Source organism: Centruroides vittatus, unplaced genomic scaffold (assembly GCF_030686945.1).
Source record: "Centruroides vittatus isolate TY-2023 unplaced genomic scaffold, ASM3068694v2 contig_1042, whole genome shotgun sequence".
In the NCBI taxonomy this organism is placed as follows: Eukaryota; Metazoa; Arthropoda; class Arachnida; order Scorpiones; family Buthidae; genus Centruroides; species Centruroides vittatus.
The window spans coordinates 244626-258162 of record NW_027120674.1 but is presented as its reverse complement, the minus strand read 5'-3'; the positions used below and the strand labels follow the sequence as shown (position 1 = coordinate 258162).

The 13537-nt window shown below is 30.1% G+C and overlaps 1 protein-coding gene across 7 annotated transcripts in view; it reads left to right on the top strand.

Moving 5' to 3' along the window:
• The window catches only part of LOC136969866 (PDZ domain-containing protein 11-like), a 34788-nt gene extending 23063 nt beyond the window's left edge, over positions 1–11725 (top strand). For all 7 annotated transcript variants that reach the window (XM_067264162.1, XM_067264189.1, XM_067264206.1 and 4 more), the window contains 5 exons: positions 16–72; positions 2451–2501; positions 9012–9059; positions 11380–11440; positions 11601–11725. In XM_067264162.1, coding sequence (XP_067120263.1) covers positions 16–72; positions 2451–2501; positions 9012–9059; positions 11380–11440; positions 11601–11665 — 282 coding nt within the window. In that variant the 3' untranslated portion in view covers positions 11666–11725. The remainder of the gene's footprint in view (positions 1–15; positions 73–2450; positions 2502–9011; positions 9060–11379; positions 11441–11600) is intronic.
• Positions 11726–13537: the final 1812 nt, after the last annotated feature.

Genomic DNA, 13537 nt, shown 5'->3' with positions numbered 1-13537 from the left:
TTTTGTTTTATATAGTTGGGATTTAATATCCGAGGCGGTAGAGAACACTCTTGTGGTATTTTCATTTCAAAGGTGAGTGCTTTACTCTATTCAAATAAAAATAAATGTAAGAAAAACATTAATAGATCAATTTCCTATTAATTTAGAAACTAGTAAGTGTTACATTTTATTTAAAACATTATGATAATAATTCAGTGGTTCTCAAACTTTCTGAGGTTGCACTGCAGAATGTCATTTGTATATTTTTTACTATGTGGAGCATTAGCATCAATATATTCAAAAATCAATAAGCAAATTTCATGTTTACCATTCTCACAAAACAGTGAAGCAGTAAACTTTATTGGGTAAATGTTTACTTAGGTAGTCCCTATTAAGACACTTCCAGTCGCCACCTTGCTTATGAATGCGACATCCACAAACAAGATAGCGACTGGGGCAACCACTAACTACACCAGTATTCAAATAAAACAAATTTCATTCACCACAATGCCTTAGGTTGTCTTGTATAAAATAGTAAACATGGAATTGTCTAAATAAGGTAATTTATTATAGTACATTGAAATAAATTTGCAATTAAAACTTTAAATTTTGTTTTTTCCATAGAACACTCATGTCAAGTTCGTGTGTTCCATGAAATTACTGCACTAAGAAACTTAAGATAATAAAAGTTTGTTAACAAGTAACTTGAATTACAGATTAATCTTGAATTTATAACGGCAGATTGTAAAATCTTATAAACATTCAAAATACAGGAAAATATTTGTCAATCAATTAATTAAATACAGAACATATTATTGAACACAAAAGTAGAAAAGGAAACTGTAACGCATATGCATACATGTTTGGCAGTATATACAGGGTTTCTATGCACCTGGAAAATCAGGGATTTTCATTACTGTTCAGAAAAAGTCATGGAAAGTCAGGAAATTTGTCAAAAATTGTCAAAATGTCAGGAAATTTGCCTCGTTGGCTGCCTTGATTTTCTTCTGACTATATTCTTGACTAAGTGTAGCCACCTGCGTGCAGCAAGAAGTAATGTGGTGCATTACAACTTATGAAAAGGGGTGCAGAATATTTTCAGGACCCAAAATTTTCCCAAAAATTTACAAAATACAAAAGATGATAAAATAATTTAAATTAAAATTATTTATTGCTTTTAATTTTAATTATTTTGATTGCGTAACAAAACAATTTCTGATTTTTTTTCAGTTTATTAATATTATAAAGTTTGGGGAATTTATTAAGTGATAAATTTAATAAATATATACTTTTGTACATGAATAATAAATAAATAATTACTTGTTTCGAATTGTTAAACACGATCTTGTGTTTAACAATTCGAATAAGCAGTCTAGCACAACACGGTTTCTCTACGACTGACAATAAATAAATAATTACTTTTTTTTCAAAGCCATGTAGATTTATGGTTAGAGATTAGTAACAGAATAAACTACAGTAGAGAGTCGAAAATCGGAATCAATTGGGGACTGGGGTTGTTCCGATTAGTCATTTGTTCCGATTACCCATTATGTACGAAAAAATACATTAACCTGTCCGATGTTCAAATTTTTCTCCATTGCGTGTCGCTTCGTGTTGAATTTTTCTCCGTTGCGTGTCGCTTCGCGTTGAATTTTCGTCGATTTTAAGCCTAATGAAAATTTTTATAATAATAATCGAGGCTACTGTATCGTTAAAAATTATTTCTTTATTTTGTACAAACAAAATAAATATATTGAAGAATATAAAAACATGAAAATTATACTTTAGAAGTAAATCTAGTATCAAAAACGTTCGATTCAGCACGACACAGTTCGACTGAAAATCGTTCCGATTACTGGCCATTTTGATTACCGGCGTTCCAATTAACGACTCTCTACTGTACTTTAATTTAATAAAACATTTTATTTTTAGTTTTAATATATTATTAAAACTAAATATAGCAAGTATAAAAAACATAACTATTAATTAGAAAAAATAATACTTAAAAAGTTGGAGAAGCAATAGCATATATGCATAGTAAATCAAATACTGTTTTATTTTGTCAATGTGCCATGCTGTAAGAGACATAGGGTCAGGGAAAGTCATGGAATTTAAAGCAAAAGTAGGAACCCTGTATATATATTCTCAACATTCTTGTTATTTATCAGTTTTTGAGAAACATTCACACTGCTAAGTTTACATTACTCAATTGACAAAATTATAGACTAATTTATCAAAGATCAGCGATATGAATCCATTATCCCATAATTATTTTTTTTCATATTTGATCTTTGATGGTATAATTTAAGAGTAACAATACATTATAATAAATGAAAAGCTAAAGAATAGAAAAGAATATCAATTTCATGTGTTTTTATGTTAGTCAATGTATTAATTACAGGTATATTATTTATTTTTAATTTTTTCAAGGTAAAACTTTCTAACAAACTTATTTTAAAATGTTTAATCAGGTAATGCCCAATACGGATGCAGAAAGACTTGGTCTAAAAGAAGGAGATCAGGTATTTTATATTTATTATTTGTAAATTAATTTAAAAGAAAAACATTTTACATTAACTAGTTGTTTGCGGAGTACTCCCATTCGAGTAACCAGTTTTTGTTAAACTGTTGCGGAGTAAGTGTCAATTTTTTTTTGTAATTAACTAGTTGGTGGCGATTTAAGCACTGATTGGCTTTTATCTACATAGACTAAGTCTGTTTCAACAAATAAGATATTTGTTACCACCCCATATTTTTAAATTTAGGCACAAAACTCCTCCATTCCATGTTAAGTCTGTGGAAGACCCTTCTTTTGTTCATTTCACAATAAAATCCTAGTTAGCATGCCTGTTGGGCTCTAATTGGTATATTATAGCTAAATGACTATCCTTTGACCAATAAGCATCGACTTGGGTTTGTGGGGGTGGGAACTTTCTTGGAAAAAGTTATACCAACTTCGAGCTACATTGTCAGCTACAAACGTAAACAAACAATTATAAATCATTATTCTTATTTATTTTTAGCTTAAATTTAACAAATTTTTATGTATATTTATCCTATTTAACAAATAAGCATGTTTTTTAAACCATTCGGCCATAAATCTGTCAAAAAACAAAGTACTTCCGGTTATTGTGGTACTCCCGTAATACATAAGAAATACATGTATAGTCGTTAATATAATAAAGTAATAATCGCTTGTTATAGTCTGCTATTAGTACAATAGTGTAAATAACATAATCAAATACACATCAATAATAAAAGTGTATTGACCTAAATTTAAAAAGGCCACCACCCCTCACGCCGATCGGCATTATAATCTATAGGCCGTATTATTTCTCTACGTTGATTTAGAAAGCTGCAGTTTTTTTTATTTGACAGAAAATAGACATATCTAAGTAACGTATATAACAAATTAATGGAATATTTATTAAAAAAACCGATTTTTTTAAATATTTTAAAATCTTAAATTTTCTTAATTTTTTAAACATACATAATATTTTGAAGTTAACAATCGTAAAGTTTAATATGTACGTGATAGAAAACCGAAAACAGATTATATCTACTGCAATTTTTAAGCGATATATCGCAAATTGAAAAACCACTTTAAAAAATCACAGAACGTGCACGCAACAGCGGTGTTGTTTCGGATTATCGAATGCGCAGCTGACAGGTTAAATAATCTGTTTCATTCGGTCGGGAAGGGTATAAATCTCCGTACATGAGAAAATAGAAATTATAGAATTTAAATCTCTTGAACATTTAAAATAAATGAGAGAAACTTGTCCATATCTTCAACTCAATAAATAATGGTTTATTAATTAAAATTAAGTTTTTAGATTTTCTATATGAATGTACTGTACAAGTTCTCTAAATTTAATCATTTGATACAAATATTGTAAATGACAGTATAAAACATAAAATAGGAAGCTACACAAATACTTTATTAAAGTAATGGGCTTTCAGGTAAATTCAAGCTTTTTTAAATATGTTGAAACAGAAATTACAAAGTTAATTTCGAGATTATCAGTATGAAGTAGAGACTCGGTGGTGCAGAAGTAGAATGTTTCGGATCTCTAATATCGAGAGATCTTCATATCTGAAAATTCTATCCACATATACCATAAGTTATATCACTACTCAAGCAATAGTTTATTTGTAATTTTGAAATAAATGGTTACTGCACTATTACAACAACTTATATTCTTCTTTTTGAAAAAAATTACTTATCAATAACGTTAATAAATAATCCTATATTTAACTTCAAATTCCTCTGCTGTAAAATTGCCTCTAAATTAAATAGAACTCAAGTTCTCGTCTTGTGATATTATAAAATGGAAGTTTAAATAAGTTGTAAATTTTATGTGAAGAAGAAATTAAAATTGCGATCGTTGTGTTAAGTTTTGAAATGATTTTATCTTTTAATTCTTCTTTATCCGATACAGTCGTAATAATCTTGTTTTTCAACCGAATGACATTAATCTGCTCGACAATTTTTAATTTAATGATGGAAATCACCTAACAATAAAAAATCTAAGACAAAAATGTGTTTAAAATGTTTAAAACATGCAAAATAAGTTAAGAACAACGAAAAGGGAGTTTTGTTATTTTTAGAATGTAGCTATTTAAGTTCCTAATATTTTATAAAATTTAATAATTATATTAGTATATAGAGATGTAAATTGATTAGGTTAAATTAATTTAACTAACTAATTTAATCTAATCTAACTTAATATATTAAATTAGAAGCAATGAAATTATTCAATATTGATTTTATGGAAATTATTTAATAACAAGTAATTTAATTATTGTCAAGTTTTCAAATTTAAAATTATGTCAGATTTTTATTCTGTTAATATTAAAATATATATTTAATTATTAATTTTAAACTTTTAATTTATGTACTGTACATTTAATATGGTAATAATATTTTTTCATTAATATCTTATAATTATTTTTATATCTTTAATATGGTAGTCTTTCGTTTCATACTCCTCATTTTTTTGTCTCGTATAAATTTTTAATTGCAACCGTGTGAATCGTGTTTAAGTGTATTATTTTTATTGGCTATCTGAGTTATATTATACAGTTCAAAGTTTATATCCTGGGACAGAGCCTCGAATTATAATAATAAGCCTTTTGGTAACCGTAGTTTGATGTGCCATAGTTTATTTAATGATGATTTCTTGAGAAAATAATCAGTAAAAATTGGAAGTCCATTGCATAACATTATAGATATTCTGTTTATATTTCCTTTTGCTCTTTATCTTCTTACACATATAATGTAATGAAGTTTTTGTGCTTTTATGAAGGAAATCATAATTTTATAAACTCGTAAATAATTGTTTTTAAAGTTTATATGAAAGAATAATTTAATTTTTTGTTTTCTTTAAGTTAAAAAAATGAATATAACAAATGTGAAAAAAACCTAGATTCTTTTAATGTTATAATGAATAAATTAAAGAAACAAAGCTATAAAATCAAGTTAAAATGTAGTTTGTATATATTTGAAAATGTTTTTAAAATGATCTTTGTCAGGAAAATTTACAAATAGAACTAGAATATGTAAAATAACATCTTAATTTAAATTATAACCAGATTGTGCATGAACTTTTCACGCATTTTTAAATACAAAAAGTATATTAATATGTAATAAAATGTGAAGCCCAGTGTAAACTAGTCGACATTGGTTGCATGACACGTAGACAGAAACTGTTTTTTTTGTCACATGACTGTTTGCTTTTGACTACTGCCAATGATCACCACAAATTGATGATTGACTTACCTGAGCATTACTAGTCACCAAACGAAAATACAGTGACATCTCAGTTTTTGTTGATAATCTGTCCGAAAACAATCGGTGAAATTTGAAACCAACGAAAACCGATGCAATTATTTCCATATGAATCAATGTAAATCCAATTAAATCGTTCTGGACACTCCAAAATACATACCAAAAACACATTTTATAGAGAATAAATATAGTGTTTAATACTAAAAACAATAAGAAATTAATATAAAATGAATATAAAAGCAGCCAATTTCAGCAATCTTAATGTTGCTCTCGTATTTTTCAATGATTTTCTTCTTCAACTTCGACTGTGTTCCTGGCCTTGTTCTTCGAAGGGCTGCTGGCTCCGGAAACTTTTTTTGGTTCTACGATGGAGCAAAAAGAAAAGGAAAACAATGGAATTGTTTGGCTAGAGGTGTGGGGTAATAATGCTCATACGAGAAACAATGCCACACCCAGCAGGAAAACATGTGGGTCGCCGTTTGTTTTTGCAAAATTAGCAGTGAGGTCATGTGGGCAGACCGACGAAATCCAAGGCAACTGACGAAAACCGAGACAAATTTTTTGCAGAAAGAAATCGACAATAACCAAAGTCAACGAAAACTGAAGTATTACTAGTTGAATACACTCTTCATAGAATGGACTGCCTACTTTTCATTAGCCATATGCAAATTTTAAATGATGATCACTTTACACAGAAGTTTATCTTCTTTAAAATGAGAATAAATGACTATTCTTTAATAAACAGAAATGCCAAAATGCCTATTTAAGTGAGAGCCAGTTAAAGATTGACAATCAGAGAAATTGCAATCAAGTAGAATTTATTTTTGTTTGTGTTGAACAATTTTGACTGAAGATTTGGATGCAATGTATTATGACAAAGTTATCTTATCTTATTGTTTCTATATTGTCTACTTTAACATTGTTTATTAATAGGATTTAGTGTAATAAGTCCTATTAATTAATAAACAAGGTTCAAGTAGACAGTATAGAAACAAAAAAGTAAAACAGTAAGGACATAGAAGTAAAAAGAATTACAGTAGAGAGTCATTAATCCGAAACCCGGTAATCCAAATCGCCGGTTATCCGAACAATTTTCAGTCGGACTGTCGTGCCGAATCGAACGTTTTTGATACTAGATTTACTTCTAAAGTATAATTTTTTTGTTTTTATATTTTTCAATATATTTTTTTGTTTGTACAAAATAAAGAAATAATTTTTAACGATACAATAGCCTTGATTATTATTATAAAAATTTTCGTTAGGCTTAAAATCAACGAAAATTCAACACGAAGCAACATTCAATGGAGAAAAATTCAACACGAAGTGACACACAACAGAGAAAGATTTGAACATCGGACAGGTTAATATATTTTTTCGTACATAATCGGTTATCCGAATAACCCCAGTCCCCATTTGATTCGGATTAACGACTCTCTACTGTATCTTATTGTTTCTGATTGTAGAGCAGGAGAATAGAAAATTGTTTCTCAAAAATTTCTGATTTGCTAAAATATATACTGTAGATGACAAAATTTTTTAAAAAATACAGTAATTGATAATGAAATGTGGACTTAGTGGCATGATCCTAAAAAAAAAGCAAAAGTCATTGTCATGCAAATCTTCTTCCTAATCAAAATTAAAGAAAACTTACCAAATTTCAAGTAAGATAAAAGTAATGCTCATCAGTTTCTTTAATAAAAAACGGTACCGTAGAGCATCAATTATCCGAAAAATGAATTAACCAAACTTGACTTAAGCATGTACTAATTCCAGAAATTACAAAGTTTTCGTGTAATAACAATTATCGGCAAGATGAATGCCTACTATTGAGCAATCTTGTTATCAAAACTGGTGTAAGGCAAAACAAAATAAGTAATTTATTTATTGTACTTTATTTAATGTTAATTTTACTATTATGTATTTTTTATTTTCAATTTAAGGTTTCATCAATACATTGTAATAATAGACTAATTCTTGTCTATACAGTATATAGAAGGATATTTGTTTGTTTGTTTGCTAGGCACTCCTGGACCATTTGACCAACTGTTATGAAACTTGGCAATTATATTAACACACTTCTAACTTAGATAATGTCATATGTACCACCCCATTTGATTTGCTGGCTGTACGTGTAGCATCATCTATCGGCAAAACATTAAAAAAATAAACTAAATATAATTCATACAAAAAAATCCAGCAATAAGTTGCTTAACTTTCCCAGTAATATTTGGTGGTTCCATTTTTTAGTTTTTTAAATAAAATAGCCTTTTTATATTTTTACATATTATAAAATGGCAAAAAGCTTAATTTTGAAGGTAGTGATAGGTTTTATAAAAATTGAAAATGCTAATAAAGAGTAAAATCATCATTAAGTTCAACCCTACTGGAGATATGATACACGACTCTCTTTATTTCTCCCAGCCCCTTGATCTTTAATCATCAAAATTAAAAGCATCGATCCCCTAATAGACAAACCTCCCTGCAAAATTTCATAAACTTTCAACAAAAAGCACAAGAGTTATTAAGCTTCAAACCAGGTAAACAAAGTCATGCCCCCCCACACACAAACATCCATACATACAGAGGAAAACCTGCAAATTTCCTTGCATTTTCTTGACATTTCAAGGTTCCAAGAGTAAAAATGTAAAAATCTTGGAAGTCATTTTTTGACTGATTGCCATATTTCCCTCTGTTATATATAAGAGAATCAGGAAAGTAAAAAGGATATATTTAATAAAAATTGCTGGGACCTCAATTTTATTAAATATAATTATTAATTTTAATTGTGCCGTGCCACCGCTAGAGGACTTTTTTTAAACTATTTTACATTTTGTGGCAAATGGTAGCCTACAAGGAAAGGTTGACTTCGTCAGTGGAATTGTTATTGCCTCATACGGCATGTGAAGGGACAAATCAACTAGACTCATCTACGTATGTATAGTCAAAATAGAAATAAAAAGGATATAATTTAAAAAAAACAACAATTATTATATTGGTTTAATTATTATGACAATGATATAACATGAAGTAGCAGATTAATAATTCTGAATAATAATTAAGAATAAGTCTAAAGATTAAATCGCTAAATGGAACGGAGGTCCATTTAGCTCAATTTAAGTGATTTAATCTTCAGAAAATATCACATTATAATACTCATTAAAAGTATTTTAATAATAAAAGTAGAAATGTGGTTTAACTTAATGTTTTAAATTCAAACATTTATAAATTGTTTATTTTACAGATATTATCTGTCAATGAATATAATTTTGAAGATATTGAACATTCTAAGGTAAATATTATTATTTTTTCTTGAATCAATATGAAAATAATTAGACTATACAACATAAGAACTGAGAGAAGTGAGGTAGTCCTTTATATCTGAAACTGATAAAAAATTGCTGTTATCAATATCAATGGGGCTGTCTCAATGAGTGAGGCAACAAGGAAATTACCTCAAGCAGCCAAGTGAAAGGTGAAGTAAAATAAGCAGTAAAAATATTTAAAAGGAGAGAGAGTAAATAAAAATAAGCCAAATACGGTAAATGCAGATTAAAGTTGTTTTAAATAGTTCCTGCAAGAATGCCAACCTAACCGTCATTGTGATGATGTCACAATAAATAATTGCTCAAAGAAAATTGCCACTTAAAACTGGTTAAATTAGAATTAAAAACACTAAACTTATATACCAGCAAATTTTTATAACAATTGCAAATGTTTTCATCATGTTGAACAGACATCATTAGGCAAACTAATCGCCAAATACTGAAAACAAATGGGATTGCAGAACACATGTGCAGAGGGGAGGTGACGTAAGATGAGGGAAATGGGGAGGGGAAGGATAGTAAGATTTATAGTTCAAAGAAAGACTTCCATGCAAAAGAATTCCTGCAAAAAATCAACCGCAACTTTTACGGTCTCATGATCCGCCTTGAACAGGATAACAAACATACAGTCATTTCCTGGACCCCCAGCTTTCCTAATCCAATGGGTGCATACTATTCGGGTTTACAGAAAACCTATACATCACCCAACATTCATCCTCGTCTCTTCCCACGATCTGTTCACCTTCAAGATGATTGTTTGAGAGGCATTCACCCATTTGTCAGACACACAGGACAGAGATAAAGAGCTCCTTACAATCACCCACTATGCAAATCAGCACTGCTGCTTTCCTATCCACATACTATTAAAGGCCTCATATGTCATCTTTCCTCCACCATTTCCGCCTTGCAGATAAATTGCAACCAGGACACAAGTTATAGGACCCTCACTTACAATGGGAAACTAGCTTCCCTTTACAAGGAAATATCCAGGAGAAATAACTTTCGTTTAGCTTTCCATAGAAGTCCCTCAATTTCTTTCCTCCTCCGCAATGCTAAAGACCATCTGGACATGCACCTTCAACCAGGCATCTACACTATTTCCGTCATTGATCATAGATCCAGCCGCCACTTACAATACATAGGCTACAACATGCCCTTTAAACACCCACCTCAAAGAATATCAGACTTCCATCATGAAAGGATTAGCCAACAAGGCATTGGCTATCTATGCCTTCAACCCCAACATTGATGTGGAATTCCACGAAGCACTCCTATATAACTCTTCCAGGCAACCCTTTCTCAAACATCTCGAACAGGTGGAAATATATAAGCCACCTGCAAAAAAAAAAACCGCTATTAATTTTCGTGATGTTGACTCCTTCCCCGCAGTGTGGAAGTCTTTCTTCGAACTGCAACATGTTCTGCAATCCCCTGTTTGTTTTCAGCAGTTAGTTTGCCAGATGATGCCCATTCAACCCAGGTGAAAACGTTTGCAATTGTTATAGAAATCTGCTGGTATATAGGTTTAGTGTTTTTAAAGTTAGAAATATTATAGCATCATGCATTGTGTTTGTATTCCTGTCCCTCCTGCTTATCTGATCAGGTCATCCTCAGTACTTCTTGCTTTAATCTGTCCTTTCCTCTTGTTCCATTCCTTCTGGTCTGAACCCCTTTGAATAGGCTTTTGTTTTTCTTCAAAATCAATATCATATGAAAATTGAGCAGAGGCCAGACAGTAAAGTTGTCGGTCTGTCAGGTTAGAAAACCAAGGTTTGAGTCTGGTCTGTGTTTTGCAATTTTTCACAAGTGATCTATTTCAGATACGTTGAGCTATGCCCTTCATCACTTCACTCCATTTGCAGCCTTTCTGAATTTGTAATGTGCTCGAGAAAGGCTGTCTTAGTCCCAACAGGGTAAAAACAATTAAAGAAAAACAGGAAAATTGATTGGATATTAAATGCAAGATGAAAATTGTGATTATCAAGTTACATATCCTGATTAGAATATGTAACCCGGTGAGGTTTGCTAAAAGTGATTTAGAAAATTCTGTTTTCTTTAAATAGTAAAACTGAAAGAAATAAATAAATTTAAAATGTTCAAAAAATCCAACAAGTCTGAAGACAAACACAAAGCTTTGAAAGTGCTGAGCAAATAAATTTTTAAATAAGGAAAGCTTCTTAAAGCAGACGTGACAAATTTTTTATAAGATAAATTCTTAAATTTTTATAACTCGTTTATTACTTTATCAAATATATCTTATGTGACGTATCATTTGTATTCTTTCAGGCCGTAAAAATTTTAAAATCCCATACGGATATTGAAATGCAAATTCGATTTTTTCCTTACGGTAAGTATAAAAATTTAAGGTACCTTTTGTCGAATGGTAACAAATGAACAAATAGAATTTTTAGATTAAAACAATACAGATATAGTTAAGTAAAGAAGTTTAATTTATTTATTTATGCGCATACGACGTATTCACACAATTTATACATTTTTTCTTCCAGGATATGGAAAGACTTACGAGAGATCCACATTATCGAGTCACGGGAGTCTAAGCAGTCCTCAATAGCATTCGATTGATGTTTTTTGTTATTTTTATTTTGTTTATTAATAAAATATTTTTTTTAAACTTCTTGTGATGTAAAATTTGTTTAAATATTTTCAAAACTTAAGTATTTTAAAATATATTTAAAAAAATAAGTTGTCTTATTTTATGATGATGATATTCAATTCTAGTTCCAAAATATAGTGGACCCCCGATATAATGCACATGTCGGGCGGGAAACAACACCCGCGTTATAAGGTGAACCGGGTTATACCAAGCGGTGTGGTGTAACGCAGTTCACCTCTTCACTTTAGCAATAATGTCAAGCTTTTCTTTTACTCATCATGCATACAATAATTAAACACTATTCAAAATACATTCAGGAACTCAATACATACACAATTACTCAATACGCAGTAACAATAAAATGTGATACTCACTAACACTGCACGGACCTGTATAAACGTGTTTGAGTTTATTGTGTCGCAAACATCGCCCGCGCTATAGCCGAGTGCGCGGTATAGTGAGCAGCGCTATAACGAAGGTCCACCGTAATTTAGGTAATTGAAATTATAATGGAAAAAATAAGTAGATTCTGCTATTAAATAAACAAAACAGAATCATGTAAATTGAATTTTTGGTATAAAATTTATAAAATTCAAGTTTCCAATAAAAGTTAACTTTTAAAATTGAAATTTAGACTTTTAATTCAAAAACCAGATTATTTTTTCTGTAGTATTCCAGTGTTTGTGAGACTAGGATGAAATAATCTGAAATTAATGGACACAGATCTATCAAAGCAATTTTTCTAAAGATATATCTTAATTTTTGAGAACTTCATATTGTTCTTTTTCAGTTTAAAGAATGGCAAAATCATTGTCAGAAAATGCACTATAATAGTAGGAGTGTTGCAAATTGTAGTGAGATTTTCTGGAATATTACATAACATGGTTTATACAACACATTACATGATATGAGAAAAACTTAGTTAATTATATTCAAAGTTAAATGCAAAGAAATACATAAGTGCCTTATCATAGTTGTCTTGAAAAGTTTGGTCATACACACTCATGTCTAAAAAGTAAGTAAAACCATTAATTTGGCTTATATCTCAGCCAGATCAATGTGAAACTTGATATACAAGCAGAACATTTTACTCTATGCAACAAAACAATTGAAAAGCAAAAATTTAATCTAAATTATACCAAAACAAAAACCTACTAAGCATTGTCATAAATCTTCTTGCACAGAAAACGATTAATATGGTTGGTGGTTGCCTCCTGAATGTGCACATCCTAAACAGCAATTGTCCATTCTGGTTATAACATTGTTTATCACGTCTATCAGCAGCAAAGTCCTTTCTTAAACAAGAGTGTCTCGAAACTCGTCGAATGTTCTCGGTAGTTGGTGGGATGCGACCCATTCGTACGATGCATTCCACGGGATTTAGTTCTGGAGATCTTTCTGGTCATTCCGTGCAATGAATATTTTTACTGTCATTGACAAGTTCAACCCTATGTGTGAGACATTATTGTCCACAAAAATGAAATCACTACCCAAGGCACCTCAAAAAAGTCTCACAAGAGGTTCCAAAGTCTCGCATCCACTTTGCAGAAGTGCATCTTCCAAAAACTTGGGAGTCATTAACCATAATATTGCTATCTCCAAACAGATTTCTGCAATGTTTATGGAACTGCATTGGGTTCCCTGCTCTCTCCAGATTCTAATCTGACAAGAATCATCCAGTAGACTGTACTGGGCTTCTTCCTGTGGATTGGATAGTTATGCTTATTTTATGGACAAATGTGTATAATGTATATTATAATCTTTGAATATATAAAATATAAAACATAATTTATATTTTTATGTTTCATTTACTTTCAGATTGCCAGATTA